General features: G+C 53.1%; 1 protein-coding gene across 2 annotated transcripts in view; it reads left to right on the plus strand.

Annotated features, from left to right (window-relative positions):
- The window catches only part of CCDC93 (CCC complex scaffolding subunit CCDC93), a 133,948-nt gene that overhangs the window by 88,899 nt on the left and 27,564 nt on the right, over window positions 1–17,485 (plus strand). For both annotated transcript variants that reach the window (XM_075584584.1, XM_075584585.1), the window contains one exon: window positions 9,805–9,876. In XM_075584584.1, the coding sequence (XP_075440699.1) occupies window positions 9,805–9,876 (72 nt within the window). The remainder of the gene's footprint in view (window positions 1–9,804; window positions 9,877–17,485) is intronic.

Consider the following 17,485-nt stretch of genomic DNA (forward strand, 5'->3'; position numbering starts at 1 on the left):
GAGCATGTGTGGCACTGTGTGGGGAGCGGGGAGCATGTGTGGCACTGTGTGCAGAGCGGGGAGCATGTGTGGCACTGTGTGCAGAGCGGGGAGCATGTGTGGCACTGTGTGCAGAGCGGGGAGCATGTGGCACTGTGTGCAGAGCGGGGAGCATGTGTGGCACTGTGTGCAGAGCGGGGAGCATGTGTGCGGAGCGGGGAGCATGTGTGGCACTGTGTGCAGAGCGGGGAGCATGTATGGCACTGTGTGCAGAGCAGGGAGCATGTGTGGCACTGTGTGCAGAGCACGGAGCATGTGTGCGGAGTGGGGAGCTTGTGTGGCACTGTGTGCGGAGCGGGGAGCTTGTGTGGCACTGTGTGCAGAGCGGGGAGCATGTGTGGCACTGTGTGCAGAGCGGGGAGCATGTGTGCGGAGTGGGGAGCTTGTGTGGCAATGTGTTGCGGAGCGGGGAGCATGTGTGGCACTGTGTGCGGAGCGGGGAGCATGTGTTCTCACTGTGTGCGGAGCGGGGAGCATGTGTGCAGAGCGGCGAGCATGTGTGGCACTGTGTGCAGAGCGGGGAGCATGTGTGGCACTGTGTGCAGTGCGGGGAGCATGTGTGGCACTGTGTGCAGAGTGGGGAGCATGTGTGGCACTGTGTGCAGAGTGGGGAGCATGTGTGGCACTGTGTGCAGAGCGGGGAGCATGTGTGGCACTGTGTGCAGAGCGGGGAGCATGTGTGGCACTGTGTGCAGAGCGGGGAGCATGTGTGCGGAGCGGGGAGCTTGTGTGGCAATGTGTGCGGAGCGGGGAGTATGTGTGGCACTGTGTGCAGAGCGGGGAGCATGTGTGGCACTGTGTGCAGAGCGGGGAGCATGTGTGGCACTGTGTGCAGAGCGGGGAGCATGTGTGGCACTGTGTGCAGAGCGGGGAGCATGTGTGGCACTGTGTGCAGAGCGGGGAGCATGTGTGCGGAGCGGGGAGCTTGTGTGGCAATGTGTGCGGAGCGGGGAGTATGTGTGGCACTGTGTGCAGAGCGGGGAGCATGTGTGGCACTGTGTGCGGAGCGGGGAGCTTGTGTGGCACTGTGTGCAGAGCGGGGAGCAAGTGTGGCACTGTGTGCACAGCGGGGAGCATGTGTGGCAATGTGTGCGGAGCAGGGAGCATGTGTGGCACTGTGTGCGGAGCGGGGAGCTTGTGTGGCACTGTGTGCAGAGCGGGGAGCATGTGTGGCACTGTGTGCAGAGCGGGGAGCATGTGTGCGGAGCGGGGAGCTTGTGTGGCACTGTGTGCAGAGCGGGGAGCATGTGTGGCACTGTGTGCAGAGCGGGGAGCATGTGTGCGGAGCGGGGAGCATGTGTGGCACTGTGTGCGGAGCGGGGAGCATGTGGCACTGTGTGCAGAGCGGGGAGCATGTGTGGCACTGTGTGCAGAGCGGGGAGCATGTGTGGCACTGTGTGCCGAGCGGGGAGCATGTGTGCGGAGTGGGGAGCATGTGTGGCACTGTGTGCGGAACGGGGAGCATGTGTGCAGAGCGGGGAGCATGTGTGGCACTGTGTGCGGAGCGGGGAGCATGTGTGCAGAGCGGGGAGCATGTGTGGCACTGTGTGCAGAGCGGGGAGCATGTGTGGCAATGTGTGCGGAGCGGGGAGCATGTGTGGCACTGTGTGCGGAGCGGGGAGCTTGTGTGGCACTGTGTGCAGAGCGGGGAGCATGTGTGGCACTATGTGCAGAGTGGGGAGAATGTGTGCGGAGCGGGGAGCTTGTGTGGCACTGTGTGCAGAGCGGGGAGCATGTGTGGCACTGTGTGCAGAGCGGGGAGCATGTGTGTGGAGCGGGAAGCTTGTGTGGCAATGTGTGCGGAGCGGGGAGCATGTGTGGCACTGTGTGCACAGCGGGGAGCATGTGTGGCACTGTGTGCAGAGCGGGGAGCATGTGTGGCACTGTGTGCAGAGCGGGGAGCATGTGTGCGGAGCGGGGAGCATGTGTGGCACTGTGTGCAGAGCGGGGAGCATGTATGGCACTGTGTGCAGAGCAGGGAGCATGTGTGGCACTGTGTGCAGAGCACGGAGCATGTGTGCGGAGTGGGGAGCTTGTGTGGCACTGTGTGCGGAGCGGGGAGCTTGTGTGGCACTGTGTGCAGAGCGGGGAGCATGTGTGGCACTGTGTGCAGAGCGGGGAGCATGTGTGCGGAGTGGGGAGCTTGTGTGGCACTGTGTTGCGGAGCGGGGAGTATGTGTGGCACTGTGTGCGGAGCGGGGAGCTTGTGTGGCACTGTGTTGCGGAGCGGGGAGTATGTGTGGCACTGTGTGCGGAGCGGGGAGCTTGTGTGGCGCTGTGTGCGGAGCGGGGAGCATGTGGCACTGTGTGCAGAGCGGGGAGCATGTGGCACTGTGTGCAGAGCGGGGAGCATGTGTGGCACTGTGTGCAGAGCGGGGAGCATGTGTGGCACTGTGCGGGGAGCATGTGTGCAGAGCGGGGAGCATGTGTGGCACTGTGTGCAGAGCGGGGAGCATGTGTGGCACTGTGTGCAGTGCGGGGAGCATGTGTGGCACTGTGTGCAGAGCGGGGAGCATGTGTGGCACTGTGTGCAGAGCGGGGAGCATGTGTGGCACTGTGTGCAGAGCGGGGAGCATGTGTGGCACTGTGTGCAGAGCGGGGAGCATGTGTGGCACTGTGTGCAGAGCGGGGAGCATGTGTGGCACTGTGTGCAGAGCGGGGAGCATGTGTGGCACTGTGTGCAGAGCGGGGAGCATGTGTGGCACTGTGTGCAGAGCGGGGAGCATGTGTGGCACTGTGTGGGGAGCGGGGAGCATGTGTGGCACTGTGTGCAGAGCGGGGAGCATGTGTGGCACTGTGTGCAGAGCGGGGAGCATGTGTGGCACTGTGTGCAGAGCGGGGAGCATGTGGCACTGTGTGCAGAGCGGGGAGCATGTGGCACTGTGTGCAGAGCGGGGAGCATGTGTGGCACTGTGTGCAGAGCGGGGAGCATGTGTGGCACTGTGTGCAGAGCGGGGAGCATGTGTGGCACTGTGTGCGGAGCGGGGAGCATGTGTGCAGAGCGGCGAGCATGTGTGGCACTGTGTGCAGAGCGGGGAGCATGTGTGGCACTGTGTGCAGTGCGGGGAGCATGTGTGGCACTGTGTGCAGAGTGGGGAGCATGTGTGGCACTGTGTGCAGAGTGGGGAGCATGTGTGGCACTGTGTGCAGAGCGGGGAGCATGTGTGGCAATGTGTGCGGAGCAGGGAGCATGTGTGGCACTGTGTGCAGAGCGGGGAGCATGTGTGGCACTGTGTGCACAGCGGGGAGCATGTGTGGCACTGTGTGCAGAGCGGGGAGCATGTGTGGCACTGTGTGCAGAGCGGGGAGCATGTGTGCGGAGCGGGGAGCATGTGTGGCACTGTGTGCGGAGCGGGGAGCATGTGGCACTGTGTGCAGAGCGGGGAGCATGTGTGGCACTGTGTGCAGAGCGGGGAGCATGTGTGCGGAGCGGGGAGCATGTGTGGCACTGTGTGCGGAGCGGGGAGCATGTGGCACTGTGTGCAGAGCGGGGAGCATGTGTGGCACTGTGTGCAGAGCGGGGAGCATGTGTGGCACTGTGTGCGGAGCGGGGAGCATGTGGCACTGTGTGCAGAGCGGGGAGCATGTGGCACTGTGTGCAGAGCGGGGAGCATGTGTGGCACTGTGTGCAGAGCGGGGAGCATGTGTGGCACTGTGTGCGGAGCGGGGAGCATGTGTGCAGAGCGGGGAGCATGTGTGGCACTGTGTGCAGAGCGGGGAGCATGTGTGGCACTGTGTGCAGTGCGGGGAGCATGTGTGGCACTGTGTGCAGAGCGGGGAGCATGTGTGGCACTGTGTGCAGAGCGGGGAGCATGTGTGGCACTGTGTGCAGAGCGGGGAGCATGTGTGGCACTGTGTGCAGAGCGGGGAGCATGTGTGGCACTGTGTGGTGAGCGGGGAGCATGTGTGGCACTGTGTGCAGAGCGGGGAGCATGTGTGGCACTGTGTGCAGAGCGGGGAGCATGTGTGGCACTGTGTGCAGAGCGGGGAGCATGTGTGGCACTGTGTGCAGAGCGGGGAGCATGTGTTCTCACTGTGTGCGGAGCGGGGAGCATGTGTGCAGAGCGGCGAGCATGTGTGGCACTGTGTGCAGAGCGGGGAGCATGTGTGGCACTGTGTGCAGTGCGGGGAGCATGTGTGGCACTGTGTGCAGAGTGGGGAGCATGTGTGGCACTGTGTGCAGAGTGGGGAGCATGTGTGGCACTGTGTGCAGAGCGGGGAGCATGTGTGGCACTGTGTGCAGAGCGGGGAGCATGTGTGCAGAGCGGGGAGCATGTGTGGCACTGTGTGCAGAGCGGGGAGCATGTGTGCGGAGCGGGGAGCTTGTGTGGCAATGTGTGCGGAGCGGGGAGTATGTGTGGCACTGTGTGCAGAGCGGGGAGCATGTGTGGCACTGTGTGCAGAGCGGGGAGCATGTGTGGCACTGTGTGCAGAGCGGGGAGCATGTGTGGCACTGTGTGCAGAGCGGGGAGCATGTGTGGCACTGTGTGCAGAGCGGGGAGCATGTGTGCGGAGCGGGGAGCTTGTGTGGCAATGTGTGCGGAGCGGGGAGTATGTGTGGCACTGTGTGCAGAGCGGGGAGCATGTGTGGCACTGTGTGCGGAGCGGGGAGCTTGTGTGGCACTGTGTGCAGAGCGGGGAGCAAGTGTGGCACTGTGTGCACAGCGGGGAGCATGTGTGGCACTGTGTGCGGAGCAGGGAGCATGTGTGGCACTGTGTGCAGAGCGGGGAGCATGTGTGGCAATGTGTGCGGAGCAGGGAGCATGTGTGGCACTGTGTGCGGAGCGGGGAGCTTGTGTGGCACTGTGTGCAGAGCGGGGAGCATGTGTGGCACTGTGTGCAGAGCGGGGAGCATGTGTGCGGAGCGGGGAGCTTGTGTGGCAATGTGTGCGGAGCGGGGAGTATGTGTGGCACTGTGTGCAGAGCGGGGAGCATGTGTGGCACTGTGTGCGGAGCGGGGAGCTTGTGTGGCACTGTGTGCAGAGCGGGGAGCAAGTGTGGCACTGTGTGCACAGCGGGGAGCATGTGTGGCACTGTGTGCGGAGCAGGGAGCATGTGTGGCACTGTGTGCAGAGCGGGGAGCATGTGTGGCAATGTGTGCGGAGCAGGGAGCATGTGTGGCACTGTGTGCGGAGCGGGGAGCTTGTGTGGCACTGTGTGCAGAGCGGGGAGCATGTGTGGCACTGTGTGCAGAGCGGGGAGCATGTGTGCGGAGCGGGGAGCTTGTGTGGCACTGTGTGCAGAGCGGGGAGCATGTGTGGCACTGTGTGCAGAGCGGGGAGCATGTGTGCGGAGCGGGGAGCATGTGTGGCACTGTGTGCGGAGCGGGGAGCATGTGGCACTGTGTGCAGAGCGGGGAGCATGTGTGGCACTGTGTGCAGAGCGGGGAGCATGTGTGGCACTGTGTGCAGAGCGGGGAGCATGTGTGGCACTGTGTGCAGAGCGGGGAGCATGTGTGCGGAGCGGGGAGCTTGTGTGGCAATGTGTGCGGAGCGGGGAGTATGTGTGGCACTGTGTGCAGAGCGGGGAGCATGTGTGGCACTGTGTGCAGAGCGGGGAGCATGTGTGGCACTGTGTGCAGAGCGGGGAGCATGTGTGGCACTGTGTGCGGAGCGGGGAGCATGTGTGGCACTGTGTGCAGAGCGGGGAGCATGTGTGCGGAGCGGGGAGCTTGTGTGGCAATGTGTGCGGAGCGGGGAGTATGTGTGGCACTGTGTGCAGAGCGGGGAGCATGTGTGGCACTGTGTGCGGAGCGGGGAGCTTGTGTGGCACTGTGTGCAGAGCGGGGAGCAAGTGTGGCACTGTGTGCACAGCGGGGAGCATGTGTGGCACTGTGTGCGGAGCAGGGAGCATGTGTGGCACTGTGTGCAGAGCGGGGAGCATGTGTGGCAATTTGTGCGGAGCAGGGAGCATGTGTGGCACTGTGTGCGGAGCGGGGAGCTTGTGTGGCACTGTGTGCAGAGCGGGGAGCATGTGTGGCACTGTGTGCAGAGCGGGGAGCATGTGTGCGGAGCGGGGAGCTTGTGTGGCACTGTGTGCAGAGCGGGGAGCATGTGTGGCACTGTGTGCAGAGCGGGGAGCATGTGTGCGGAGCGGGGAGCATGTGTGGCACTGTGTGCGGAGCGGGGAGCATGTGGCACTGGGTGCAGAGCGGGGAGCATGTGTGGCACTGTGTGCAGAGCGGGGAGCATGTGTGGCACTGTGTGCCGAGCGGGGAGCATGTGTGGCACTGTGTGCCGAGCGGGGAGCATGTGTGCGGAGTGGGGAGCATGTGTGGCACTGTGTGCAGAGCGGGGAGCATGTGTGGCACTGTGTGCAGAGCGGGGAGCATGTGTGGCACTGTGTGCGGAGCGGGGAGCATGTGTGCAGAGCGGGGAGCATGTGTGGCACTGTGTGCAGAGCGGGGAGCATGTGTGGCAATGTGTGCGGAGCGGGGAGCATGTGTGGCACTGTGTGCGGAGCGGGGAGCTTGTGTGGCACTGTGTGCAGAGCGGGGAGCATGTGTGGCACTGTGTGCAGAGCGGGGAGCATGTGTGGCACTGTGTGCAGAGCGGGGAGCATGTGTGGCACTGTGTGCAGAGCGGGGAGCATGTGTGCGGAGCGGGGAGCTTGTGTGGCAATGTGTGCGGAGCGGGGAGTATGTGTGGCACTGTGTGCAGAGCGGGGAGCATGTGTGGCACTGTGTGCGGAGCGGGGAGCTTGTGTGGCACTGTGTGCAGAGCGGGGAGCAAGTGTGGCACTGTGTGCACAGCGGGGAGCATGTGTGGCACTGTGTGCGGAGCAGGGAGCATGTGTGGCACTGTGTGCAGACTGGGGAGCATGTGTGGCAATGTGTGCGGAGCAGGGAGCATGTGTGGCACTGTGTGCGGAGCGGGGAGCTTGTGTGGCACTGTGTGCAGAGCGGGGAGCATGTGTGGCACTGTGTGCAGAGCGGGGAGCATGTGTGCGGAGCGGGGAGCTTGTGTGGCACTGTGTGCAGAGCGGGGAGCATGTGTGGCACTGTGTGCAGAGCGGGGAGCATGTGTGCGGAGCGGGGAGCATGTGTGGCACTGTGTGCGGAGCGGGGAGCATGTGGCACTGTGTGCAGAGCGGGGAGCATGTGTGGCACTGTGTGCAGAGCGGGGAGCATGTGTGGCACTGTGTGCCGAGCGGGGAGCATGTGTGGCACTGTGTGCCGAGCGGGGAGCATGTGTGCGGAGTGGGGAGCATGTGTGGCACTGTGTGCAGAGCGGGGAGCATGTGTGGCACTGTGTGCAGAGCGGGGAGCATGTGTGGCACTGTGTGCGGAGCGGGGAGCATGTGTGCAGAGCGGGGAGCATGTGTGGCACTGTGTGCAGAGCGGGGAGCATGTGTGGCAATGTGTGCGGAGCGGGGAGCATGTGTGGCACTGTGTGCGGAGCGGGGAGCTTGTGTGGCACTGTGTGCAGAGCGGGGAGCATGTGTGGCACTATGTGCAGAGTGGGGAGAATGTGTGCGGAGCGGGGAGCTTGTGTGGCACTGTGTGCAGAGCGGGGAGCATGTGTGGCACTGTGTGCAGAGCGGGGAGCATGTGTGTGGAGCGGGAAGCTTGTGTTGCAATGTGTGCGGAGCGGGGAGCATGTGTGGCACTGTGTGCACAGCGGGGAGCATGTGTGGCACTGTGTGCAGAGCGGGGAGCATGTGTGGCACTGTGTGCAGAGCGGGGAGCATGTGTGCGGAGCGGGGAGCATGTGTGGCACTGTGTGCAGAGCGGGGAGCATGTATGGCACTGTGTGCAGAGCAGGGAGCATGTGTGGCACTGTGTGCAGAGCACGGAGCATGTGTGCGGAGTGGGGAGCTTGTGTGGCACTGTGTGCGGAGCGGGGAGCTTGTGTGGCACTGTGTGCAGAGCGGGGAGCATGTGTGGCACTGTGTGCAGAGCGGGGAGCATGTGTGCGGAGTGGGGAGCTTGTGTGGCACTGTGTTGCGGAGCGGGGAGTATGTGTGGCACTGTGTGCGGAGCGGGGAGCTTGTGTGGCACTGTGTTGCGGAGCGGGGAGTATGTGTGGCACTGTGTGCGGAGCGGGGAGCTTGTGTGGCACTGTGTTGCGGAGCGGGGAGCATGTGTGGCACTGTGTGCGGAGCGGGGAGCATGTGTGGCACTGTGTGCGGAGCGGGGGGCTTGTGTGGCACTGTGTTGCGGAGCAGGGAGCATGTGTGGCACTGTGTGCAGAGCGGGGAGCATGTGTGGCACTGTGTGCACAGCGGGGAGCATGTGTGGCACTGTGTGCAGAGCGGGGAGCATGTGTGCGGAGCGGGGAGCATGTGTGGCACTGTGTGCGGAGCGGGGAGCATGTGGCACTGTGTGCAGAGCGGGGAGCATGTGTGGCACTGTGTGCAGAGCGGGGAGCATGTGTGGCACTGTGTGCAGAGCGGGGAGCATGTGTGGCACTGTGTGCCGAGCGGGGAGCATGTATGCGGAGTGGGGAGCATGTGTGGCACTGTGTGCAGAGCGGGGAGCATGTGTGGCACTGTGTGCAGAGCGGGGAGCATGTGTGGCACTGTGTGCGGAGCGGGGAGCATGTGTGCAGAGCGGGGAGCATGTGTGGCACTATGTGCAGAGCGGGGAGCATGTGTGGCAATGTGTGCGGAGCGGGGAGCATGTGTGGCACTGTGTGCAGAGCGGGGAGCATGTGTGCGGAGCGGGGAGCTTGTGTGGCACTGTGTGCAGAGCGGGGAGCATGTGTGGCACTGTGTGCAGAGCGGGGAGCATGTGTGCGGAGCGGGGAGCATGTGTGGCACTGTGTGCGGAGCGGGGAGCATGTGGCACTGTGTGCAGAGCGGGGAGCATGTGTGGCACTGTGTGCAGAGCGGGGAGCATGTGTGGCACTGTGTGCAGAGCGGGGAGCATGTGTGGCACTGTGTGCCGAGCGGGGAGCATGTGTGCGGAGTGGGGAGCATGTGTGGCACTGTGTGCAGAGCGGGGAGCATGTGTGGCACTGTGTGCGGAGCGGGGAGCATGTGTGCAGAGCGGGGAGCATGTGTGGCACTGTGCAGAGCGGGGAGCATGTGTGGCAATGTGTGCGGAGCGGGGAGCATGTGTGGCACTGTGTGCGGAGCGGGGAGCTTGTGTGGCACTGTGTGCAGAGCGGGGAGCATGTGTGGCACTGTGTGCAGAGCGGGGAGCATGTGTGCGGAGCGGGGAGCTTGTGTGGCAATGTGTGCGGAGCGGGGAGCATGTGTGGCACTGTGTGCACAGCGGGGAGCATGTGTGGCACTGTGTGCAGAGCGGGGAGCATGTGTGGCACTGTGTGCAGAGCGGGGAGCATGTGTGCGGAGCGGGGAGCATGTGTGGCACTGTGTGCAGAGCGGGGAGCATGTATGGCACTGTGTGCAGAGCAGGGAGCATGTGTGGCACTGTGTGCAGAGCACGGAGCATGTGTGCGGAGTGGGGAGCTTGTGTGGCACTGTGTGCGGAGCGGGGAGCTTGTGTGGCACTGTGTGCAGAGCGGGGAGCATGTGTGGCACTGTGTGCAGAGCGGGGAGCATGTGTGCGGAGTGGGGAGCTTGTGTGGCAATGTGTTGCGGAGCGGGGAGTATGTGTGGCATTGTGTGCGGAGCGGGGAGCTTGTGTGGCACTGTGTTGCGGAGCGGGGAGCATGTGTGGCACTGTGTGCGGAGCGGGGAGCATGTGTGGCACTGTGTGCGGAGCGGGGGCCTTGTGTGGCACTGTGTTGCGGAGCGGGGAGCATGTGTTGCGGAGCGGGGAGTATTGTTGGTAATTGCGGTTGTTTTCTTCCTCGCTAGGAGCGTGCGCAGATCATTGAGCAGCAGCAGAAGGCGGAGAGAGACAAACTGCAGGGGATCAGGCTGCTACTGGTGGGTGCGGGGGGGGGGATGAGGCTGCTACTGGTGGGTGCGGGGCGGGGGGAGTGATCAGGCTGCTACTGGTGGGTACGGGGGGGGATCAGGCTGCTACTGGTGGGTGCGGGGGGGGGGGGGACACAGGCTGCTACTGGTGGGTATGGGGGGAGGGGGATAAGGCTGCTACTGGTGGGTACGGGGGGGGAGACAGGCTGCTACTGGTGGGTACGGGGGGGGACACAGGCTGCTACTGGTGGGTGGGATCGGACTGCTGGGGGGTGTGAAGCTCAGGCTCTTAACTTTCTGTTTGCCGGAGGTGACCTCGGCACGATGTATTGTATTGTATTGTATTGTATGTCTTTATTTATATAGCGCCATAAATGTACATAGCGCTTCACAGCAGTAATACATGTGGTAATCCAATAAATAACAGATAATATAAATAACAGATCATGGGAATAAGTGCTTTAGGCATTAAAGTAACATTAAGGAAGAGGAGTCCCTGCCCCGAGGATCTTACAGTCTAATTGGTAGGTAGAACGTACAGAGACAGTAGGAGGGAGTTCTGGTAAGTGCGTCTGCAGGGGGCCAAGCTTTATGTATCGTGTTCAGAATATCCACAGTGCTATTCATATGCTTCTTTAAGCAAGTGTGTCTTAAGGTGGGTCCTAAAGGTGGATAGAGAGGGTGCTAGTCGGGTACTGAGGGGAAGGGCATTCCAGAGGTGTGGGGCAGTCAGTGAGAAAGGTTTAAGGCGGGAGAGGGCTTTAGATACAAAGGGGGTAGAAAGAAGACATCCTTGAGAAGAACGCAAGAGTCGTGATGGTGCATAACGAGAAATTAGGGCTGAGATGTAAGGAGGAGCAGAGGGGGGTATAGTGAGATGTAAGGAGGGGCAGAAGAGTGTAAAGCTTTAAAAGTGAGGAGAAGAATGGAGTGTGAGATGCGGGATTTGATCGGAAGCCAGGAGAGGGATTTCAGGAGGGGAGATGCTGAGACAGATTTAGGAAAGAGTAGAGTGATTCTGGCAGCAGCATTTAGGATAGATTGTAGGGGAGACAGGTGAGAGGCAGGAAGGCCGGACAGCAGGAGGTTACAGTAATCAAGATGGGAGAGAATGAGGGCCTGATTCAGAGTTTTAGCAGTCGAGCAACAGAGGAAAGAGCGTATCTTTGTAATATTGAGGGGGGGAAAGCGACATGTTTTAGAGACGTTTTGAATGTGAGAGAAGAGTCGAGTGTGACCCCTAAGCAGCGTGCTCGGGCTACTGGGTGAATGATCGTACTTCCAGCAGTAATGTGGTAGGAGGTAGTAGGGCCAGGTTTGGGAGGAAGTATAAGGAGCTCTGTTTTAGCCATGTTGAGTTTAAGGCGGCGGAGGGCCATCCAGGATGATATAGCAGAGAGACATTCAGAAACTTTGGTTTGTACAGCAGGTGTAAGGTCGGGTGTTGAAAAGTAAATTTGTGTGTCAGCGTAGAGGTGATATTTAAACCCAACAGATGTTATTAGGTCACCTAGAGAGAGTGTGTACAGAGAATAGAGAAGAGGTCCCAGGACAGAGCCCTGGGGTACCCTCACAGAGAGATCAATAGAGGAGGAGGAGGTGTTAGCAGAAGAGACACTGAAAGTACGATGGGAGAGGTAGGATGAGATCCAGGATAGAGCTTTGTTCAGAATACCAAGAGTATGGAGAATATGAAGGAGAAGAGGGTGGTCCACGGTGTCAAATGCTGCAGAGAGGTCGAGTAATATGAGCAGAGTGTAATGACCTCTGTATTTGGCAGCATGGAGGTCGTCAGTTATTTTAGTCAGGGCTGTTTCAGTTGAGTGAGCAGTGCGGAAGCCAGATTGTAGAGGGTCTAGGAGAGAATAGGTGTTGAGAAAATGGAGCAAGCGAAAGAATACAAGACGTTCAAGGAGTTTAGAGGCTAAAGGCAGGAAGGAGACCGGTAGATAGCTAGACGGACACGTAGGGTCAAGCTTGCTGTTTTTGAGTAATGGTATGACTGTTTTATGTTTGAAAGAGGAGGGAAAGGTACCAGAGTAGAGGAAAGAGTTAAAAATGTGTGTGAGCGTAGGGATTATAGTAGGAGCAAGAGGTTTTAGGAGATGGGAGGGAATGGAGTCGAGGGCAAGTGGTAGAGGGAGAAGAGGAGATCAGCAGTGACACATCCTCCTCTGAGACAGTGGAAAAAGAGTCAAGGAAGGTGAATTGGATAATTTGGATCAGACCAAAAACTTCTTCAGAGTATCTGTCCTCGTCCAGATTATTTTCCCTATATATATATATATATATATATATATATATATATATATATATATATATATATATATATATATATATATATATATATATATATATATATATATATATATATATATATATATATATATATATATATATATAGTGCATGCACTGAGAAAAAATCACGCTGACACACAGGAGTTCAGTATGATAATGTCTGACTTTATTCCTACAGAAAAAGGAATCAGGGGAGCGTCAGTGCCTAAGGAAAAAATGTGATACTCGCATAGTGCAATATGTTAACAATACACATACACAGGCAGAGCTCTCATAAGAGCACAGTGAGGCTAGATATTAATGATCACTAAGTATCAGAAATATTAGCTGTGTATGGGCATCTCTAATGACCCATACACACAGGAACATAAATAGGAGGTAGGAATCCAAAAGAGAGACACCAATCCAATACTTAAAAAATGTAGATATTTATCCAGCATTGATAAAAATTGGAGGCTTACAGGATTCCGGAAAGGTAACAGCAAGTTTGTACACATGAAGGTTCACTCGAGTCGCGTTCTCGGGATCTCTGCACGATGCTGCTTCCTCATCCGGTCTCCGACCTGCGCTGCTTCAGGGGGCCGATACGTCACTTCCGGGTTCTTCAACTCGTATTGCGGACGCCACCGGAACTCCACAGCAGGCTCTCTCCCTCTGGATCTCACACGAGGGGTTACGCTCTACTAGTTTCGCCGTACGTAGTGACGGCTTCGTCAGGAGTGATGTTACCCCATAAAGAGATGCTATTTGTACCCTTTACTTAATGCTGACCTTTCCTCCTATTGGACAGCAAGTAAATTGGTGATTGACTACATATGTCCTCCCAATCTTCACAACACTGTTATACAATTAACCTTTAAAATACACAACAATGTTTATACACTTCAAAGTAAAATACATCTTTATTAATAAAAAACCCATTCTAAAAATTCACGAAGTGGCCTAATATACAACTGTGCTATTTTTGGAATTGTATATAAAATATATAAAAGACATCAAATCTAATAAAATCGCTCAAAATCTAACTTCTAATATATGTTGAAACGGCGATTGTTGTATCTCAAAATAAAATAGGGAAAAAAACAATTAGTTCACAATAAGTGCATTTTCAACCTCATTTTGCAGTCTAAAGCAATTTATTGTCTAAAACGATTTATTTTTACAGTTTTTTAAAGGAAAGCACTTAGCTCAAAATCCACATTAAGACCTAGTGGTACAAGTGTTTGCAAAGTGAAGATCCAGAAGCTTTCTCTTTTTTTAAGAGCAGCTTGTCTGTCTCCACCTCTCCAATGTGTCAACACTTGTTCTATAACTGTAAAAGTGAGCCCAGATGTGTCCCCATTATGTTTTTGTAAAAAATGGTTGGACAGGTGATGTGTAGTAACACCTCTCCTCACATTACCGATATGCTCAAGTATACGTATATTTATAGTTCTTGTTGTTTGGCCCACATATTGTAATCCGCATGGACAGGTGATAAGATATACCACATAATTAGATTTGCATGATAAAAGTTGTTTTATGTTGTATCTTTGCCCTGTGATATTTGACACAAAACTAAATTTATCCTCTGGTCTATATTTACATGCAGTGCATGTGGTACAACCATAAAAACCTTTGGATTTTGTTAGCCATCTGTTCCCCTCACTGGTTATTTTAGGTAGGGCACTGGGGGCTAATTTATCTTTCAATGATTTGGCTTTTCTGAAGATCACATTTGGGTTTTCAGGGACAATCTCTCCAAGCACAGGGTCATTTTTTACAATGTGCCAGTGCTTTTTAATTATTTTGGTAATCTTATCTGATTGTCTATTGTAATCTGTCATAAATGAGTACTCAAAAGTTTTATTTGATTTAACCTTCTTGTTCTTACTCAATAAATCATTTCTATCCAAATCATTGACTTTTTTAATGGCATCCTGTATGATCACATCATTGTAATCTTTTTCTAAAAACCTTTCTTGAAGAAAGACAGATTGTTTTTGAAAGGTACTTAAGTTACTACAATTCCTTTTAATGCGTCTTATCTGTCCATATGGGACATTTTGCAGCCATTTCGGATGATGACAACTTGTGGTGGATATGTAATTGTTTATATCTACACCTTTGAAGAAGGTCTCTGTTTTTATTGTCCCTTCCTCAATGAAAATAGTCAGGTCCAAGAAATTAACTTTTTCCTGACTATATTCACAATTAAATTTTAAATTGAGCAAGTTGTCATTAATATAGATAATAAACTGTTTAAGGCTTTCTTCATTACCTTTCCAGATAAACATAATATCATCTATATATCTACGCCATAGGCACAAATTCGCACCCAGCTCTGCAATAGACCAAATATGGTCTTCTTCCCATGCTCCCATAAGAAGATTTGCATAGCTGGGTGCAAATTTCGTGCCCATGGCGGTGCCACATTTTTGCAGGTAATATACCCCCTCAAACAGAAAATAATTATGTTCTAGGATGAACTTTATGCCATCTAAAATAAAGTTGGCCTGTTCATTTGGCATATCTGGATCTTTTGATAAGGCCCTATCCACAGCTTCATGTCCATCTCTATGATTTATACACGTATAGAGGGAGGTAATATCACAAGTTACTAGATAACATCCATTTTCCCATACTTGACTTTCTAAGATGCGCAAGATATCCGTTGTGTCTTTAAGATAGGAAGGAAGTTTAGTGACATATTTTTGTAAATATATGTCTATATAAGCAGATAGATGTGACGTTAAAGAGTCAATCCCCGCTATTATGGGCCTACCAGGTGGATTTGTAATACTCTTATGGAGTTTTGGTAGGTAATAAAATATGGGTCTAACAGGATTTTCTCTGTAGAGAAAGCTATATTCATCACTGTTAATGACTTCTTCTATCTTACCTCTATCTAACAGGATTTTAAGTTCTTTTAAAAAATCTACTGTTGGATCTTTTTTTAAGGGTTGGTATGTATTCACGTCACCTAGAATTCTTTTAGATTCTGTGATGTAATCATTTCTGTCTATAATTGCTACACCGCCCCCCTTATCAGCTTGTTTTATAACAACGTTGGTATCTTCTTGTAGCACTTTTAAGGCCTTTCTTTCAGAGATGCTCAAATTGTTTTCAAACTTAGTATCAGATTTAACTAGTTTTTCAAAGTCTTTTAATATAAGTTGTGAAAATACGTCTAAATTGTTACCTTTCACATACTTTGGATAGAACGTTGAAGGTAATTTTAGGCCAGAGTGTATTAACATTGGTCTATCTTCTAATGTTACAGGTGACTTAATCACATCTGATGTAGTTACAAGATTATCGGCAGTCCTTTGTTCTACATCTTTTAGTCTAAAGAATCTTTTTATAGTCAGTTTTCTTAAAAACCTCTGTGCATCCACAAATAGGCCAAAATTATTTGGACCTACTGTTGGTGCAAACTTAAGACCTTTTGACATTAGTGACTTTTCCGATTCTGTCAGTGGTTTTGAACTTAGGTTAAAAATATTATTTCCTATTTCTTGCTTTTTTTGAGATACTTCTTTTTCCCTTCCTCTTCCCCGTTTTCGTCGGGTCTTGTTCTTTTCCTTTCTGACGAGGGATCCCTCTTCATTAGGGGAGCATAATGATTTGCTCCCTGAAATGAAGTGGACCCCCCCTCCCCTAAAAAATCCTTTTTATTACCATTTTTGGGGGCATGTTTTGTAAATAGTTTCTCTTTTTGAACTTCTCTTTGTTCTTTCCTAGAGTTTGTTACTATTTCTACTTCAGAATCGAAGTCTATACTTATAGTTCTTTTAGGTGTTTTACTTACATTAATCTGAACTTTATCAGGTCCTTTTGATGTTTTTGGAGGATTAGATTTAATTCTCCAATTTCCTCGTTCAGGACTCTTTCTGTTTTTATTTCGTATATCCCTTGTATTCTTACTAGATTTACTATTTTCCCTTGATCTATCTCTTTTTTGAAAGGATTTCTTAGGGTTTTTTTTAGTAGATTTGGCAGATAAAACTTCAGGAGTTTTAATCTCTTTAGGATTTGTTTTCTCTTCCAGATCAGGTTTCCTAGGAGGTCCATCTTTATAGTCCTCTTCATCTCTCAGAAACTTTTTAACTTTCTTAGTGATGGTTTCCTTCCTGATCTTATCTAATTTATTTTGCAGATGAATGTCTTTCTCTTTAAACTGTGTTGTTTGGTTTAAATTACCGATCCTTAGTTCTATTTCATTGATCTCGACATCAATCTGCAAAACATGATTTCTCTGCTGTTCAATAATTAATCCCATTAGATCTTGTGAACATTTTTCTAGCAGATTATACCATTTCTCAATGAAAGCCTCATCCTCTAGATCTATAGATGGGTGTTTCTTGAGTCTTAATCCTCTTGGGACTCTGCCACTTATAATGTACTGTTCCAAAAAAGTGTAGTCCCAAAATTTTTTAATATCTTTGATAAATAACTTCTCCAATTTCTCAAATTCTGATTCCAAAGTATGCGACTCTTCAACTATAGTATCAGAGTCTAAATTTAGTTTCAGAATGCTGTCAAAGTCCACAACCCTAGTGTGTCTTCTTGAGAAAACATTGGGGAAGCTATTATCAATTTCTATTTCTTCCATACTGAGTGGTGCAGCCTAACTAGTGAATGAAACAAAACAAACACTATACAAAAAAACACTAGATGGCGCTCATACACTCTAAAAAACACACAACTTAAACCATGCAGTGATATATAGTGACTAGTGATATCAAAAATAAATCAAAAATAAAGTGCATGAAGTGATAAATAGACACTCAAACCCTTAAGGACTGTTTCACGGTCCGCAAAGTAACAGGAAAAGGAATCAGGGGAGCGTCAGTGCCTAAGGAAAAAATATGATACTCGCATAGTGCAATATGTTAACAATACACATACACAGGCAGAGCTCTCATAAGAGCACAGTGAGGCTAGATATTAATGATCACTAAGTATCAGAAATATTAGCTGTGTATGGGCATCTCTAATGACCCATACACACAGGAACATAAATAGGAGGTAGGAATCCAAAAGAGAGACACCAATCCAATACTTAAAAAATGTAGATATTTATCCAGCATTGATAAAAATTGAATTATTCCTACAGAGCCTGCGTTCATATACAGGGGCTGTAGGGGAGGGGGTTTGTATGCAAAAGAGCTAGACAGCTCAATGATTCTTTGTTAGGTCTCGTCCTTATATGGTCTTGTTGTTATGATTTATGGTCTTGTTATTGTAGGTTTTCTTGGACACATCAGCATTTGAGGGGAAGTCCTCGGTGCCATCTTCCTTACTTGAAGGGAGGGGTAGCTGTGGTAGCCATTTTGAG

Source organism: Ascaphus truei, unplaced genomic scaffold (genome assembly GCF_040206685.1).
Source record: "Ascaphus truei isolate aAscTru1 unplaced genomic scaffold, aAscTru1.hap1 HAP1_SCAFFOLD_665, whole genome shotgun sequence".
Lineage (NCBI taxonomy): Eukaryota > Metazoa > Chordata > Amphibia > Anura > Ascaphidae > Ascaphus > Ascaphus truei.